The 19,965-nt window shown below is 41.3% G+C and overlaps 1 protein-coding gene across 3 annotated transcripts in view; it reads right to left on the reverse strand.

Annotated features, from left to right (window-relative positions):
- Nucleotides 1-1,424: 1,424 nt before the first annotated feature.
- The window catches only part of TTC29 (tetratricopeptide repeat domain 29), a 449,656-nt gene continuing 431,115 nt past the window's right edge, over nucleotides 1,425-19,965 (reverse strand). For all 3 annotated transcript variants that reach the window (XM_077476999.1, XM_077476996.1, XM_077476995.1), the window contains one exon: nucleotides 1,425-2,072. In XM_077476999.1, the coding sequence (XP_077333125.1) occupies nucleotides 2,029-2,072 (44 nt within the window). In that variant the 3' untranslated portion in view covers nucleotides 1,425-2,028. The remainder of the gene's footprint in view (nucleotides 2,073-19,965) is intronic.

Here is a 19,965-nt window from a genome sequence, read left to right on the forward strand (position 1 = left end):
AGAATTTCAACATAATCAGTCTGAGCTAAACTACAGCTCAGACAAAAGGAAATTTCTATCTATAGCATCTGCCCATCAGGAGCAGGGCACTAAATACACTACTAAGGACCAATGCCTTTAGTATAAGTTATCAGAGAAGAGCAACCCTACAGGAAATGTACTTTTACCTTCATTTTTCAGTTAACTACTCTATCCTCAAGCTCAGCAGTTTTTTTCTCAGGGTCTTAGTGTAAATTCTAAAGTTTCTTTCCCAACACTGCTGCATACAAGTGCTGAAAGAGGTGGTTGAGTAATCAGTATTGTTAAAGCAGAACTTCACTCTGTCAGGAAAGATTGGAGAAACTGAATTTATTCTCTCTTGAGAAGAGGAGATTAAGAGGGGATATGATCAACATGTATAAATACGTAAGTGGTCCATATAGTAAACTTGTTGTTGAGTTATTGACTTTAAGGTCATCACAGAGGACAAGGGGTACTCTCTACATCTAGAGGAAAAGAGATTTAATCTCCAAATACGGAAAGGTTTCTTCACAGTAAGAGCTGTGAAAATGTGGAATATACTCCCTGAAGAGCTGGTTCTGGCCAGCTCAGTAAGATTGCTTTAAAAAAGGCCTGGGTCCTTTCCTAAATGTATACAATATAACTGGATACTAACATTTATAAGTGAAGTTGATCCAGAGAATATCTGATTGCCTCTCGCGAGATCAGGAAGACATTTTTTCCCATGCTGGAGCAAATTGGACCAAGCTTTGCTGTTTTTTTTTGCCTTCCTCTGCATCAACTGCGGTATAGGATTGTGTGTATAAGATTGTATGATTTTTTGTTCCGCTTTTATTCATTGAACTAGATGGACTTAAATATTTACATAGTTGGTAGGGTTGAATGAAGACAACAGTCCATCCAGTTCAAGCTATGTTGGTGTGTGTGTGTGTGTGTGTGTGTAGAAAATCATTTCCCATATCCCTGTATATTGTTTTCGCTAAGATGCACATCCAAGAGTCTTTTAAAACTACCCATACTTCCTGCCAACACCACTGATTGTGGAAGAGAGTTCCACATCCTTATCACCCTAACTGTGGAAAACCCCCTACGCAGCTTAAGGTTAAACCGCTTCTCTTCCAGGCTCATCGTGTGTCCCCGTCTCCTCTTACACTCCCTTGTGTCTTTTTCCAAACAGACTAACTATGTAACTATGTCAACATTGACTATTTTAAAACCTTATGTCACTAGTATTAGTAAATAGATAGGACATTATTTACTTATTTTTTTATTTAATTTGTATTGAACTTAATTTTTTATTTACTTGTTTTAAACTTTTTTTTTTTTTTTTTTTAACGTTTCTTCAGTTAATCCTGTTTTCAGGCCTAGGCAAATTATGTCATTCATAGTTTTAAATATAGAGTAAGCACACCACATGACCAAACTGCTTTAGCAATAAGTTTGTATTAGGCATATACATACAATTATACAACAGGTACAGATAGCCAAGTCATCTAACATCAAGCATAATACAACAAAGATATTCACTTCAAGGTTGAATCGTAGCAAAATGAGCTACACGTTAAACGTATCAGAGCTGATGTTCCAAAATATATACAGGAATTCAGTATACTTGATAGTGTAATGAAAAGAAAAACTGAGCCAGACCCTGGTGAAAAGAGAGATGAGAAGGAAAAAACAAACCAACATTTTGGGGATGCAGAAAACCCCTTTCTCAAAAACCTCATACCTAATTTACCACTGGAGTACATGTCCCTTATATACAAAGGCTGCCATTCTCAGCTACTTCCCTCAGTCGGCTGTATGTGACATCACTTCCAGTTCCTGTTTCCAGGAGTGACATCTCCTTTGGTTCTTCCCTGCTCCCAAGACCTGCCAACCATAGCATGGCTGAATAAAGTGCCAACCAGCCTCTGATAGGGCAGGACTGCACGGGGGTTGAGTGAAGCCTAGTTTGTCTCAGTACAATATAAAGATGCATGTAATGTGGTACAAATATAGCTTAGCAGGAACTCTTATGGGGAATTCTCAGGGAGCAGCTCTCAAAAGATGGCTTGTTGAAGATTCACAATCTAAAATATAAACAGATTGACCATAGTTAACAAAGGAACATGTGTACAGCAGGTAAAAAAATTAAGAAAAACGAATTATGCAAACATGGAGCACTGTTGTCACTATCAGGAAACTCGCTCTGAGAAATCCTATTGAGCCATCAGTGAAGTGCATGCAGAAAGGAGGCCACAAGGAGGCTGCAGTTCACTATGTATATCTAATCAAGTACAGGACACTGATTAACTTTATTCATTTTACTGAATGAACATTCTCTGTTGCTTCAGTAAACCAACTTGATTAGAAAAAAAGCATATGGATGGATATTTATATATAAACCAGAGACAGCTGATAGATAATACAGATGATACACATTTATAGAAAAAAAAAAAAAAGTTTAAGCCTAGGGGAATCACGGATCAAATTCAATCAAGGCTAAATAAATGCTATGTGTTTACTGTGTGTTTGCTCTTGAATTGAATATGGAATCAAAATATAATAACAACATTATACCTTCTTAGGAGTTTATATCCCAATCAGTCCAATATAATGTTTCTGAAGAGAACGATTAACATTAAATGCAAGGGGAGTGGTATGATTTACATGCTACACATAACAAGTGAAAGCCCAAATATTTGGGGATCTGCAGTACCGTCACTTACTATAAGAAAATAATGCATACAAAAAAACAGGATTAGAGAAATAGAGCAAAAAAAATAAAAGAAAAAACCTTAGTGAAGAGAAAAAAGTAAATGTAATCTAAGCAAAGCATTTAAACACAGTCACCAGCAGAGGTGGACTGACCATTTGGCCACTTGGACACTGCTCAAGGGCACCGGGCCACTAGGGGACCCCATCAGGGTTGCCAGCCTCAGTAAAATCAGAGACAGTATGTAAAAATCTGTGTTTTTTTACATCTGTCTCTGAAATGTCCCTTACCGACATCCTTTTGGTCGAAAAATCCTGAGATTATAACTGCCTCACCTCTCCAGTACCTTCTCAGCCAATAGAAACATGTCTGTGTCTACATGTATGTGTATACTGTTTGATTGTATACTGTGTGTGTGTGTATACTTTGTGGCCCCATGATCTCCGATTGCCTGGGGGGCCCATAATTTCGTATTGCCCGGGGGCCCCATAATCTCCTATTGCCCGGGGGCCCCATGAGTTGTCAGTCCGCCCCTGGTCACCAGAGAACAAAAATTGGCTGCTCATCATATCTTTCATTTTCTGCCTATAACATACAAGTCTTTAAAACTGTGCATTAACTTTGTGCATAAATATCTGCTTTTCCATTCTTGTCTTATTCATAATTAAAAGATTATAACTAGGCCATTAAAATTCTGATATACATATATTATGCTTTCCGTTAAATTATGGTGGGCCCTAAATGCAAATCTGTCACATGTGACATGACATAAAATTGTTGTGTTGTATTTTATAACAATGTAGAAATGCTATAACAATATATAAAAGATTTTTTTTATTTTCCAGATTCCTGCTGCCTTTTAATTAAATCTCTCATTGTAATGAAGTCTGCAGTTTAGAGTCGAAGCTCTCAATATTGCTGTATGTTTGGACATAGAAAATAATTAGTCACATTGGGTGAATTTAGTCCTAAACTGCAGCATTCATCCAGACACTGGCACACTTAATTCATCTGTACCAGTATAGTAAACTGCTGCACATGTAATGCCGCGTACACACGAGCGGACTTTTCAACATCCAAAGTCCGAAGGACTGAGTCCGTCAGACTATCCGATCGTGTGTGGGCTGCAACGGACTTTTGACTCGCCAAAGTCCGAAGGACTTTAGAATATGGAACATGCTTCAAATTTTTCCGAAGGAACTCCGCCGGACCCGGTCCCCTTAGAAAAATCCGCTCGTGTGTATGCTACTCCGACGGACTAAAACCGACGCTAGGGCAGCTATTGGCTACTGGCTATGAACTTCCTTATTCGAGCCGAGTCGTACGTCATCACGTTCGAATCCGTCGGAGTTTAGTGTGATCGTGTGTGGCCAAGTCCGCTCAGCCGAAAAGTCTGTCAGAACTCCGTCGGAATTCCAGCAGAACTCCGACGGAACTCCTTCGGAAGTCTGTCGGACATAAGTCCTCTCGTGTGTACGGGGCTTAAGAGTTCTTTCCATAGTGACACAGTGGAACTAAACATGTAATAGCTGTTACTTTACAGTGGAATATAGAAATAAAGTAGACATCAATTAAAATTTAGTTAAAAGTATCTACAAAACATTTGAAATACAATTAAAGCTGAACTCTAGGCAGATAAACAACATAAAATCTATTACAGGTGTGTGTACATAAAATGACTTAATGCATTTCTACATAGGACTAGCAAAATCGCTGAATCAACATTGATATTAGTCTCCTCTGCAGAGGAGCACCAACTTGAAGCCTGAAGGTTGGTACTTTGAATCTGAATGTTAATGTCATTTCAAAAGTAGTTTTCAATTCTAATTCTGCTGCTTTCAATAACATAACATGTTTTGATCCTGCCATGAAGATCCTTGTTCAGATACTTCCAGTTATAAGATGACAACGTTCTGTACTTGTCTCCCAATTGTTCTTCTTCATTGACAACCTGTCACATATGCCATAGAGCCATTGGTGGAGTGCATGCATGCAGACTGAACATGGCAGCAATTTTATTAAAAAGACTGGCAATTGTTTATGATACACGTGTCGGTAAGCTATATGTTATTCAGTCAGGGTTGATACCTATTTAAACCTTTTCTCTCATCCTTAACAAAGTGACTTGCATACTAAGATCCATTCTATGAAGTCCGTGTTTTACTGAGAAGTATCTGAACAATAAAAAAAATAAAGAATATGGCGAAAAAAACCTTTATAATGGGATCTTATTTCATAGTTCATATACTGTATTAAAACACAAATGGCAGTATACAATGTACAACATGTCTAAACAGTCTCTCAACAATATTTTGTAGCAGTGCTTGGAGCATCTAAAAGCAAATATAACTTTATGAAATTTGTAGAACAGATTAGCACTCACTAAAATGAACACAAAATAAACAATGTAGGATATACATATCACATCTGGCTAGGCTGGTAATGTATTTGCTATATGTAGATTCTTTAAAACATCTTGGCTGCACACCTGCACGTAACTTATATATTATTTTAATTTCGAGTATTTACTATATCGTTTACTCTGGAGGAAAAATAGTAATCGAATCCAAAAATCAACCCAACCACGTAAATATTCCCAGAGAGTAATCATCTGAGGATGTTTGCTGAAACCTCGAGACATAATGATCATGTTTTATATGGTGGTCTGTTAACCACTTCAGCCCCGGACCATTTTGCTGGTCAAAGACCAGACCACTTTTTGCGATTCGGCACTGCGTCGCTTTAACTGACAATTGCGCGGTAATGCGATGTGACTCCCAAACAAAATTGGCGTCCTTTTTTTCCCACAAATAGAGCTTTCTTTTGGTGGTATTTGATCACCCCTGCGGTTTTTAATTTTTGCGCTATAAACAAAAATAGAGGGACAATTTTGAAAAAAAACTAATTTTTTTAACTTTTTGTTATAATAAATATCCCCCAAAAATATATAAAAAAACATTTTTTCCCCTCAGTTTAGGCCGATACGTATTCTTCTACATATTTTTGGTAAAAAAATCGCAATAAGCGATTAGATTGGTTTGCGCAAAAGTTATAGCGTTTACAAAATAGGGGATCGTTTTATGGCCTTTTTATTAATAATTTTTTTTTTACTAGTAATGGCGGTGATCAGCAATTTTTATGATGACTGCGACATTATGGCAGACACATCGGACATTTTTGACACAGTTTTGGGACCATTGTCATTTATACAGCAATAACTGCTATATAAATGCAGTGTTTCCTGTGTAAATGACACTGGCAGTGAAGGGGTTAACCAGTGGGTGGCAGTGTAGGGGTTAAGTGTTCCTAGGGGCGTGTTACTAACTGTGGGGGGCTGCGCTTTCATTTAGTGAACACTGATCTCTGCTCCAATCACATGGAGCAGAGATCAGCGTCACTAGTTGCTAGGCAGAACAGGGAAATGCTTTTTACAACGGCATTTCTCCGTTCAGCCGCCTCGTGAGACGATCGCGGGTATGCCGGCGACGATCGAGTCCGCGGGACGTGCGACCGGACTCACGGGGGTCCCGACCGGCACGGGAGCGTGCTGCCGGGGGCCGCGCTCGCGATGGCAGGGCGGTATTAAAGATTGGACGTACCTGTACGCCAATATGCCTGCCCGTGCCATTCTGCCGACGTACAACGGCGTGCGCCGGTCGGGAACCAGTTAATGATTCTAAGGGCTCATGCACACAGGACGTTTTTACAGCTGCTGTTAGGGGCATTTTTTTAACTGCCTCTAAAAGCCTCTCCATGTTAGCCTATGTGTCCATGCACCTATAAACTGTCAGAGGCGTTTGGAGGGCAGTAGAAAAAAAACAACAGCATGTGCTTCCAGGAGCCATGCTTATCTGCACTTGACATTTTTAGATGTTTTTTACATTAAAATTTTAATGAAGAAACACCCAAAAACACTAACGCCAAAAAACACGGGAAAACTGGCATTTTTAGCGCTGCTGTAGCGCTGGCATTTTTAAAATGTTCTGTGTGCATGAGCCCTAAGTATTAATTCACATTTCTGCTTTAGACGTGCTTTAATCTACCTAAAACTACACATACAGTGTACGGATAAATATGTATCATCCATTTTTAAAACATTTTTTTTCGCTGCAGTTCAGCTGCATTTTCCTACAACGGGTGGAACTTCTTCCAAGAATAAATAATAACACATGTCATATGTGTGCATTCTACATGTGTTATGATGCATAGTAATAAAAGCAGGAAGTAGTCATCCCTCCAGACAAACAAAATAAACAGAATACACATGTGTTAATACACACAAAAAAATATTTTAAATGATAAAGAGAGGCTAACTAATACACTGATATTTAAATATTTCCAACCCTTCTCTCCACATGACCCTTCATAAAAGAATCACTGTGTGAATACCTATTTTTAGTGGGTTTTTTTTTTATGTGCGACCACAGGACCATGGAAATTTGGGGCAAACACTGTACTGAGATCAAAGTGTCTATACAGCTCAGTTTTATAGCTGTAGAAGTTTTGTAGCTGGATGGATAGAGCCTGATGGGAATTCACAGACTCTTCCTATAATGTTCGCTGCCCTTGTGTTTGACAGCAGGAAGTGGGTGGATCCATAGCTAATAGATAGCCTGCTATTGGCTTTAGAATCCACCCACTGCCTGCTGTCAATCACAAGGATAGAGAAGACCTGATAGGGAACGAGTCTCAGTTTCCCAATCAGGCAGCACCCATTGTCAGCATCTCTGGTTGCTAGGAGGCTGTCAGCTTTGAAATGACAGCACCCTTAACAACCAGTGACGGGTATGGAGGCAAACATGTGGCTTGCTACACAGCGCACAGAGACAGGCACTCCACCTATCTCTGTACATCAGCTTACAGTTAATCCTAATTACTTTCAGTTTCCTTATGTAGGACCTGGAGGCAATTATCGTTGAATATGGTGTAATATTAATGCAATGTTGTAAAAGTGGCGCTATTAAGAACTAAATGAAACTGACACACATATTGGTAAAGCTACTGAAATAGGATTTTTGAATCTTACATAGGCCATTTTAAAGGGCCATACTGCCAGAAAAGGGCTTTATTTCTTTCCCCTTATTGTGTTTTTAAAGAGACCCTGTCAGATATAACACTGTTGCCTCTGTAGGGGCTGGTTCACACTACAAAAACACACTCCAGATATTTGCCTGATGCATTTCTGCATGCGTGTTTTTGGCTAATTTTTGGTACATAATTAATGCTTTTCCGGATGCATTTCAGATATTTTTTCTTACTTTTTCAATTTTCTCACTGTACTGGGGTCTGGTGCATTTTGTATGCATTTCTGATGCGTTCCAATACATTCCGGTGCATTTTTAATGCATTCCAGTAGATTCTGGTGCATTTTTGATGCGTTCCAGTACATTCCAGTGCATTTTTGATGTCTTCCAGTACAGTCCAGGACAGGAAAAATGCAGCATGTTTTATTTATTTTTTCTGGAACTAAAATGCCCTGGAACTGACCGCAATGGTGTGAACTATGCCATTGGAAACCATATAACCTACTTTACATGCATTTTTTAATGCAGGAAAAAAACGCACAGGACTGCATGTGGTGTGAACTGGCCCTTAGACTCTTCAACATTTGAAAATTCTAGGATTGTCCCCACTGCACACTGTGGTTCCATCCTCTGACCCCTTCATTGCAGTGATGTAGGGATTAGGGTATAAAACCAGAGCTTGCCGTGAGGAATACCTGGAAGAGTCTTATATAGGCTGCGACACTGTAAGAGAGCAAAGGCAAGTGTCATGGGCTACTGAAGAGACAAGTATAGGAGCTATTTTATTTCAAGGGATTATCTGCATTTCTTTTAACCTGACAGGGTTAATTTAAGTACAAAAGGAATAAACTCTTATTTATCAAACCAACATTTAATTCAAATAGCCAATAATATGTAATGTATTTGGGGGGAAGAGGCAAGCAATCATAGTGTGGGTCTGGAGTGACCCTTATACCATTTAGTAAATAAATCATAAGAATGTGCATAACGTTAATGTAACCATTTAAGAAATATTAAGCATACAAATATTAAACAATGAATTTAAAATTTTAATTCTGGATGACATAAAATGTTAAAACATTTTAGGCAACAATAAATGGCAATTTATTTGTCTAGAAATTTGAAGTCTATGGGACCACTGTGACTTGTCTGTAAGGCAGTTTATTTCAGGTGACCTCTAGTTTGAACTTGCTTAATGGAAGATACTATGGATACCATGTGATTTATACTTAAATATTAGAAACAAATGATTCTTAATAAAAATAATACATCAATTGCAGTAAACAGGTTTATAAACAGGGAAATACATATATTTACATAGTGTTCGTATGTGATTATAGATGAAGGATAAAAGCTATATAACAGGATCAATTTGAGGACATATTGAGGTCATCTGGCAGTGCAAATATTCTCAAGTGCTGTGGATAATATGCAGTGGGGATTTTAGGCAGTTTTATTGTGAGTAGGATCCTCCTCATATCAGTTGTTTTTTACGGTATTCCTCCAGGCTAAAGTAATAAAGTAGATAATTAGAATGCTAAAGACAGATGTAAATAAAAGGAATGAGACAGTGCTGACAGATGAGTGGCTGGGTCAGATTCACATCCAGGAGCCCAGTTGGTATAAATGACAAACACTCTCAATGCCAGTGGCCTTAGGCAACAAACTGGGGACAGAATGGGCAAAATTACATTCAAGAGCACAGCAAGAGCAATGTGCAAAACAGCAGAGGTGCAGAATATGAGATGCTGCTCTTTTATATTCCTTCTTTGTTCAAGTGCAAGGCTCTGCTCGTGAAAGAGTTAAACTCGGCAGCAGTTTCTCGTGACTACTTCTTAGAAAACATGGCTTGCTTATCTGATTTCTATTCGGAGGCACCAGGTCAGCATGATCCTACCCTCTGAAACCTAATTTCCAGTCGCATAAGGAAACCCAACGTAATTATGAGACAGACTTCATATGAGTGCTTTTCCATCAGAGCTCGTCTGTTGTTAGAATGTATGACCCAGCCAGGAGATGGATCATTGTGGCTTGTCCTGGGCTAGCCCTTTGCCACACACAACTTTACAAAACAAATTCTACTGCCAGTAATAGACTACAAGCATTTCCTTTATATTAGCTTTCTTTTCAATATGATTAGAAACCAATGACACTATAAATCACATAAACCCAGACTCTGTATCTGCAAGTCACAAAAGTCTTTTTTTTTTTTTTTTGCATTCTGCAAAAATTTCGTTTTGTTCTATGTGTTACAAAATAGTATCCCCATGATTATTAAATTAATTCTAGCAGTAATACTGGAAATATTCTTTGGCATTGATATTTATCTGCAAAGCCATTACCCCTTAGAAAATAGTGTAATCTTGCCCATTTCATATTATTAAAACATTTTCAGCAGTTTCTCTTACTGACTTTTAAGCCTCGTACACACGATCGGATTTTCCCCCACAAATAGAGCTTTCTTTTGGTGGTATTTGATAAGTGTTTTTTTTAGCGCTATAAAAAAAGTGCGACAATTTTGAAAAAACACAATATTTTGTACTTTTGATATAATAAATATCCAAAAGTTAAAAAACAAAAAACAAATTTTTTCCTCAGTTTAGGCCAATATGCATTCTTCTACATATTTTTGCTAAAAAAATCACAATAAGCATATATTGATTGGTTTGCGCAAAAGTTACTGCGGCGGCTGATCCGGAATCGGTTAATAAAGGCATTAATTCCACATAGTAAACTATGCAGATTGGCAGAAAATTAACTTATGTAAGAATTTCTCAACTTAGGAAAAGGAAAAGACAAATCTTTATAATTTTACACAAATGGGTAAAATTGGGATCTATTTGTAAAAATTTGATTTGCAAATGTCTTACCATTCATTTCATGCAAATGTAAAGTGTAATAGTGGGAATGTTTGTAATATGTTAATAATGTCTTTGTTTGTCTTTCACTGGGTGAAAGTAGCACTCTCTGCCATTCAATACTCAGAGAAAATCAGCCAAAAATAAAAGAAAATAAATTAACACTATAGGCAAGGGGTCTTCAAATATTGGCCCAGTTGTTCAGGAACTACAATTCCCATCATGACTAGTCATGTCTGTGTCTATGTTTTACAATGTCTAATGGGATGTATAGTTTTTCAACAGCTGGAGGGTTGTAGTTTGAAGATCGCTGCTATAGGCTAAGAACATTCAACCAGTAGGGGAAATTTTATGAAGTCCTCAGCACTGTGTACAGTTTATGAAGATTCCTGTGGGAACAGCCTAAAAATTGTTATTTGGTGGAGTGAACCCCCAGCTGCAGTGTGAAGTAAAACATTTACAAGGGGTGGTTATACCACTGCTAAATGTGACAGCTTTCAGCTCAGAACTACTGTTTTTGGGGAGCCAGCATCGCCACCCCCACCTGGCATGTTCAGCTTTCAGCAAGGGATCACCAGCTGACAAATGTATATAAAGAGAAGGAATTGTTTAAAAAAAAAATGATGTGGGGTGCCCCAAAATTCATACCAGGTTCTTCAGGTATGGATTTTAAGCAAGAACCCATTAAAAAATCCAGTTTGGTATGGATTTTAAGAGGGAACCCCAGACAAAAATCTATACCAGGCCCCTGTCTGGGCATGCAGTCTGGCTGGCCAGGAAAGGGGCAGATGGGTGTGCAGCTCTCCTCTCCTGAATCATACCAGGCCACATGCCCTAAACATGGGGGGTACCTTGCAATGCACCTTGTCCTCATGTTGAGGAGGACCTCATCCCCATAATTCTGTTCAGGCGATTTACTATAGAATTTATTTGTGAGGGGGAACTATATACCCTTTACTCATTCACATGGTGATGTATCTAGGGGCCCTCGTATTTTTAAAGGGGGCTACCAGATTTTGATAAGCCCTCCATCTGCAGACCCCCACAGGTCCACCCCCACTGCTAGGCTAGGCGCACTGCTGCCTAGCCTAGCTGGGAGGGTGCAGGCCTGCCGGGATGGATCATCATAGGAGTGTGACATGTCAGTTTGCGAGGCTGCGGCTCCGCCAGAATAGTGCTGCTTGTGTCCTGACTCTGTATATTGCTGCCATGCAGTGTGGGTGTGTAGGCCTCATGGTCCTTCCGGCCAACGCTGTCTGTGTCTGCAAATTGGATTGGAGGTGATGCAAGACCTCACCAATCCCTATCCTGATTACAATTAGGCTGCTTCCTGGCTGGCACAGCCAATGAGGTGCTGAGCGAAGGCCCACCTCATCGTGACTTCATTCCCTCCTCCAGTCCAGTCCCACCCACAATGGAGCCCATGCAGTCCCTGGCTGGCTGTCGCACACGGAGTGCACTGTGGAGGCTCAGGCTGGAGCTGAGAAGAAGAAAGGGTACAGATGTGTAACAGGCAGTGTAGCCTGTATAATTGGTACAGTCAGTGTGTAACAGACAGTGTAGCCTGTATAATTGGTACAGTCAGTGTGTAACAGACAATGTAGCCTGTATAATTGGTACAGTCAGTGTGTAACAGACAGTGTAGCCTGAATTATTGGTACAGTGTGTGTGCAACAGCCAGTGTGTAACAGGCAGTGTAGCCTGTATAATTGGCACAGTCAGTGTGTAACAGACAGTGTAGCCTGTATAACTGGTACAGTCAGTGTGTAACAGGCAGTGTAGCCTGTATAATTGGTACAGTCAGTGTGTAACAGACAGTGTAGCCTGTATAATTGGCACAGTCAGTGTGTAACAGGCAGTGTAGCCTGTATAATTGGTACAGTCAGTGTGTAACAGACAGTGTAGCCTGTATAATTGGTACAGCCAGTGTGTAACAGACAGTGTAGCCTGTATAATTGGTACAGTCAGTGTGTAACAGACAGTGTAGCCTGTATAATTGGTACAGCCAGTGTGTAACAGGCAGTGTAGCCTGTATAATTGGTACAGCCAGTGTGTAACAGGCAGTGTAGCCTGTATAATTGGTACAGTCAGTGTGTAACAGACAGTGTAGCCTGTATAATTGATACAGTCAGTGTGTAACAGACAGTGTAGCCTGTATAATTGGTACAGTCAGTGTGTAACAGACAGTGTGGCCTGCAATAATTGGTACTGTCAGAGTGTGTAACAGACAGTGTGGTCTGCAATAATTGGTACTGTCAGAGTGTGTAACAGACAGTGTGGTCTGCAATAATTGCTGACTGGCTTAAGCTGTAGACAAACAGGCAGTATAATACACAGTCTGCAGCTGCAGCAATCATATTCAAAATTCACAGTGTACAGTATAATGGCATCCTGTACATATTTATTATAGTATGGACAAATATTGGATACTGGGTTGTGGGAAACATTGGCAAACCCAAGGCATACTGCAAGCAGGTACCAGCAGGTACACATAGATAACATCCACCCTCCAGCACTTCACAAAAGTCTCACTGTTAAGAGCTAAAACAAGGACATTGGGCAGTGGCAGACATAGTTACTAAATTCCCCTTGGTTAGCAAAATGAATAATCCAGCCTTTGTGGGTACTTAACACACCTAAGCGCAGATAGTAGAACAAAGCGAAGATCTAGGCAAGAGAAGAGATGGGGACAGACCAGGGTGTGATGTCAGAAGTAAATTATGGCTTAGCTGGTATTGTCTAGTGTGCAAGTCTAGCGCCAGCCCTGTAACCACAACACTTTGTTTGTTTACATTCACCTGTTAGTCTGATAGCTGAATGTGCAGGGTGGGGATGAATCACTGGTTGTTAGGACTCCAGTGGGTGCCGGTGTTCTGTCCAAAAAGGTCCGCCTATCTAATAGTTTCCGCTGTGTACTGCGCAGGCGCAGCGCTTGCGCAGTACAGAGCACGAGGAGATTGGGAAAATCTCTGAAGATGAACGGCGCCTGCGCCGTGAGTCCAGGTGCAAGCCCCACCATCCAAGTGGACATAGGGCTGGACATAGGGCTTCGCTCCCCGCGCTTCAGGCTCGGCCCCGCTTCGCTCGGCTCTTTTTATTCTAACTCTGTCCACTTGGATGGTGGGGCTTGAACCTGAACTCACAGCACCGTTCATCTGCCGATATTTTCGGAATCTGCTTGTCCTGTGTACTGGGCATGCGCAGTACACAGCGGACATCATCCGATGGGGGACATTATTTGACATGACACCAGCTCCCTGACAATCAGGAGCCCTAAGCAGGAAGTTGTTGGGGTGGTAATAATACTGCAACTTAATGTTTCATTTTACACTGCTGCTGGAGGTTTGATCGACTGAACGAACATTCATTTGACCATTCACACAGGAATCAGGAACAGAAAGTGTTGGGGCTTCCCTCACATTATTTCCCATTAGGCGAATATTCTTATCCTATAATGTTAGGCTATTTTCTCTATTGGTAAATGTTCTTCAACTCCTATGGTCCTATAGAAAATGACATTGCACACAAATTACAAACATTATGGGTATTGATGAGACATTTACAAAGTGAAATATTTATAAACAGACAATCTAGTGTACCTTGCATGATAATGTGCCTTATTTTTAGCTTATAAACACAATGGAGGTAATTGCTTTAGGTGAACATGGGCATTTTGTGCTATGACCATTTAAAACTATGGATTCCCCTTTCAAAGAAAAGTTGGCTTTAAAATCTTCACACTTTGCTTTGAATTGTAGCAGTCAACCTGAAACATACAATAAACAGTATCTACAGTACTGTGCAAAAGTTTTAGGTGCGTATGAAGAATTGCTGTAAAGTAAGAATGCTTTCAAAAGTATATATTTTAATTGTTTATTTTTATCAATTTACAAAATGTATAAATCAATATTTAGTGTGACTACCCTTTGGCTTCAAACCAGAGTCAATTCTTACATTTGCACACTGGGTGAGGAACAGACAAGCTCTGCTACTAAGCTGAAGATGCGGAAGACAGTTTCATGTCACAGATCATACACGATGGCAACAAGACACAAGTTATACTGCATCAGCCAGGTCTCTCCCAGGCAAAGATTTCAAAGCAGACCGGAGTTTCAAGATGTGCTGTTCAAGCTCTCTTAAAGAGGAAGTAAACCCTGATGAGTTTACTTCCTCTTTCATTCCCTGCAAAGGCAAAGCATAATGGACTACTATGCATCACATAGTAGTCCATTATGTGTCACTTACCTGACACAGGAGCCAGCGAAGTCACCGCTGTCCCCTGTAGTCCGGCACATCCATCTTCTTGGTGGGGTCTCGCAGCTCCGCCACTGTCATTCGGCGAAGCCGTCACTCCGGCGCATGCACACGGGAGCCGGCACACACGGCAGCTCCGTTGTTGAGAATTCCGCGCTCAGTGCGCCTGTGCCCCACTGTCTACGGCGCATGCACCGTAGACAGCGGTGTCTGTCTTCGGGCAAATATCTCCTAAACCGTATAGGTTTAGGAGATATTTCTTGGACCTACAGGTAAGCCTTAATCTAGGCTTACCTGTAGGTCAAAGTGTGTTGTAAGGGTTTACAACCACTTTAACCACTTGGGTACCGCGCTATTGCCGAATGACGGCATTAGCGCGGACCTAGATTTCCGGGACTACGTCTATTGACGTCGTCCCGGTTACGAGCGGCCTGCGCGCCCCCTGAGGGGCGCGCGCGGCGCGCTCTGTGATCGGCGAGTCCGTGAGACTCGCCTGATCCCCGATCCGTGTAAGGGGTCGATCCCGACCCCTTATCACGTGATCAGCTGTCAGCCAATGACAGCTGATCATGTGATAGAACGGAGCCGGTAATCGGCTATTATTCCCCCTCGCGCTGACAGCGCGAGGAGAAAAAAAAAAAGCCGATCACCGGCGGCCGTGATCGGGACATCAGTCCCGATCACGGCCAGCAATGAAAGTCACCACATGCCACCTGCCAGTGCCCACCTGCCTCCCGCAGTGCCATCCTGAAGTTTAACAAAGTAAAAGTAAGTGCCCCCCGTCTGTGCCCATAATGCCCACAGTGCCACCCACAGTGCCACCCACAGTGCCACCCCACAGTGCCACCCCACAGTGCCACCCACAGTGCCACCCACAGTGCCACCCAATCTGCCTCAAAGGTGCTGCACCCCAGTGCCGCCCATCAGTGCCCAGCAGTGCCGCCCATCAGTGCCCAGCAGTGCCACCTATCAGAGCCACCTATCAGTGCCCATCAGTCCCATCTATCTGTGGTACCTATCAGTGCCCATCCGTGCCACCCATCCGTGCCACTTATCCGTGCCACCCATCCGTGCCATCTTATCTGTGCCCATCTTTGCCCATCAGTGCCGCCTTATCTGTGCCCATCGGTGCCGCCTTATCTGTGCCTATTAGTGCCGCCTTAACTATGCCTATCAGTGCCCACCAGTGCAGCCTATCAGTGCCCACCAATGCAGCCTATCAGTGCCCACCAATGCAGCCCATCAGTGCCCACCAATGCAGCCTATCAGTGCCACCTTATCAGCGCACTTCAATGAAGGAGAAAAATGACCCGTTTGCAAAATTTTATAACAAACTATTAAAACATGATTTTTTTTTTTTTTTTTTTGCATCTTTTTTTGTTTGTTTAGCAAAAAATAAACTCCGAGCTGTAACTAAATACCACCAAAAGAAAGCTCTATTTGTGGGAAAAAAATGATAAAAATTTCATTTGGGTACAGTGTTGTATGCCCGCGCAATTGTCATTCAAAGTGCATCAGCGCTGAAAGCTGAAAATTGGTCTGGGACTGAGGGGGGTTTAAGTGCCCAGTAAGCAAGTGGTTAAAGAAGATAGTTTGCCACGTAATGTACTTGATAGACATGAGATTTTGATTACATATGAAAAAGGAGGTCAATGCTCAAAGCTAGTGCCTTAGAATGTAAACAAGAAGGAGTTATTGAGATGAGGAGATCAATTACAATTTAATGACAACACACAGATGAAACTTTTTAAAAGGTTAAACCATAACCATTTTGTAGTAGTGTGCATGTGGTTTCCCAATCCAACAAATCAAGTTGAGCCTGAAATGGACCAGTGACCATAGATGTAAAGAGGGCAGTTGGATGTGCAGACGCAATCTAAACTCTCTTTGGTATCGTCCTGATAATGAATTCTTGGCATGGCCAAGTATCATGTCAATGTTTCTGCATAGTTGAAAGGAGAAGATAGCAGAGGTGTTGGAACACGTGTCAGGCCTTGGCTTATCTCTGGGAATAAAAGTGACCAGAACAGGTTTTCTATCCTGTCTGATTCGTTTTCCTGAAAGGGATTGGCCAGTGGTGGTTTGTATGATTCATAGACATAAGATAACTGCAAGCTCTAGCCGAAAACGGAAAATAATATATGCAGTCTATTTTATGTTCTTTTGGGTGCAGCTGTGCTTTGTAATCAAAGAAGAGGCTATGTGTTTTTGGTCTCTGATTTTATGCCATTTTGGGGACTCAGACTACCATATGACAAATGTGTGCCCCTGGTGCCAGTACCCCTGGCAGTTATGTTTAAAGTTTTCTACAGAGGCCTGTGAATGAGCCGTCTTTGGTGACACCACTGGTGAAAGGCATTGAAGAAGACAAAGGCAAAAATTCAGGACAGTTTAGTATGACTTATTGCATAGTAAAAATATAAACTCTTTTAGCAGATCTTTCTAGATCGCTGGTATCTCATATAGATGCTGAAAATACAGGTACTAACATAACTGGCTATCACATTTCACTTAAACATTTGTGGAAGACTTGATTTATATAATTATTTACCTGAAAGCACATATGTTTTTCCCTGGTCTTATGTAGCATATATTCATTAAACTTAATTTGTTGTCCAATAGTATATTGAAAACTATGTTAAACTCATACACACATAGTAATGCTGTTTTTACCCAATTCCTTTCCTTACTTTTAAATTAAACTTATGGTAACAGAGATATTTGGGTTGCTACTGCTGACTTTGTTTTCTAAAAATACTATTTGCCTGACTGTTGTGCTGATCCAATTGAGCATTAGAATATCTGACTTCATCATTATGTGCTTGTTCCCGATCTGTTACTCAAACATAATTAAACAGACACAACCAATTAACATTTTTAGAAGGTCAAAACTGATAGCTTTCAAATTCTGGTTATGTCAAACTACCTTTAACCACTTCAGCCTCGGAAGATTTGGCTGCTCAATGACCAGGCCGTTTTTTGTGATACGGCACTGTGACGCTTTAACTGACAATTGCGTGGTCGTGTGACGTTGTAACCAAACAAAATTGATGCCCCTTTTTTCCCACAAATAGAGCTTTCTTTTGGTGGTATTTGATCATCTCTGCAGTTTTGATTTTTTGCGCTATAAACAAAAAAAGAGCGACACGTTTGAAAAAAACTAGGGCTGTTACTGATCAAAAATGTTGTGTTCGATTAATCGATATTTTTTTTAATCGATTAATCGACTAATTTTGATTAATTATAAAGCACATACAGATCCAACTACTTTTAGCTGATCTCCTTGCATTGCAACTCTGCATAAGTCAGTGGTAAATGTGGTATACACTGTATATAATCACCTGACACTACTTAGTTTTCACAATCCATGACTTAACTTCACAGTTCACACAAACGTTTTAAATTCAAACTGAGGCACTGACGTAAGTAATTTTTTTTCCCCACAGTAGCGTGACAATCCCTCCACCTCCAGTCTAACGAATCACTCTCACCTTATGGCATGGACCCCTGTGCAAACAGGTGGTCATGCATGCGGGTATCAAAAGGGTTAACACGGACCATAAACTTCTCTCACAATCTCAGGTCGTGGGTAGAAAGAAAAGATCAAAGTGCTCACCGCTTAAGAATAAGATTACATTTTTGTGTTCAAACACAAACTACTCACATAAAGATGATAAAAACACAGCATGTAAAGCCGACAATCGTGTTAGTTCCGTAGGGCAGCAGCGGGGGGCGTCATGCGTAGCTCCTCCCCCGTACACGTTACGTTCAATCAGAAACTTCAACGTCACTGGACTCCTCCCCCTTCCCTTCGTTAGCAGACGGAGGCACTTGGGGAAGGGGGGGAGGAGTCCAGTGATGTCACCGGATCTCCGGTGGAACTCCCTGAAGACCCGGGAAGTCGGCGGAGCGGTGAGTACCGGTCAAAAGAATTTTGATCGATTAAAAAAAAAAATTGATCGATCAAAAAAATTTACGATTAATCGAGGAATTAATCTTTAATTTTCACAGCCCTAAAAAAACACAATATTTTGTACTTTTTGCTATAATAAATATTCCCAATTTTTTTTACTAGTAATGTCGGTGATCCGCGATTTTTATCGGGACTGATTGGACACTTTTGACACATTTTTGGGACCATTGCTATAAAAATGCACTGATAAATATCACTGGCAGGGTAGGGGTTAACACTAGGGGGCAATCAAGGGATTAACTGTGTTCCCTAGGGAGTGATTCTAACTGTGGGGGGATGGGACTGCCTGGGTGAGGAGATTTGACAGATCTCCATTCTGTCTCTGTGTGGAGTGATCGCGGTGCCCAACGGTCATCCATACGGCCGGGCACACGCAACGGCTCTGGCATCATGCCTCTAGTGGTTAAAAGGCAAACCAATGTACAGCTACGTCGGTTCGCCCAGGGGAGCCAACTTGCCACAGTAGAACTGCGGTGGCTGGTTGGGAAGGGGTTAAAATTTCAAACTATGGTACAATGTACAATAGCTGGGTTCAGTACTACACACTTTGCCAAGTGAATGTTAGTCAAAATGGTTAAGCTGTGTTCACTTTGTTTATCCAATCATGTGCTGTGAAAAATCCTGTTTTCTTCATTTCCCTCCCATATGATTGAATATTCAAAAGTGAACACAGGTTTACCTTATTTATTAACATTTACTTTTCAACAGGAAGATATACTTTGCTAGGCAAACATGCTCTATATCTTTAGTAAATAAACCACAATGTGTGTAATAATGCATGCATAGGTATCATAAATGTGCTTTAACCACTTCCCACCCGGCCAATGCATATATACGGCCGGGTGGGAGCCGTCTACTCCTGATAGGACGTTCAGGAACGTCATTCAGGAGTAGCGGGATCGCGCGCGCGCATGCCCGCGCAGCGGCGCGATCCCGATGTGCTCGTGTCACCCGGACACGGCACATCTCAGATCGGCAGGAGGGCTCTGTGATTGGCCCTCCTGATCACATGACGGCCGTGTCCAATCACGCCCGTCATGTGATGTAAACAAACAGCCGGTTGCTAGGCAATCGGCTCTCCTCTCCTCACACGCTGAGGAGAGGAGAGCAGAACGCTGCAGCCGGCTGATGATCAGTGAGTATGGGCTGCTTTTTACA

This window comes from Lithobates pipiens, unplaced genomic scaffold, assembly GCF_037356315.1.
Source record: "Lithobates pipiens isolate NorthernLeopardFrog02 unplaced genomic scaffold, aLitPip1_a1.2 Scaffold_13, whole genome shotgun sequence".
In the NCBI taxonomy this organism is placed as follows: domain Eukaryota; kingdom Metazoa; phylum Chordata; class Amphibia; order Anura; family Ranidae; genus Lithobates; species Lithobates pipiens.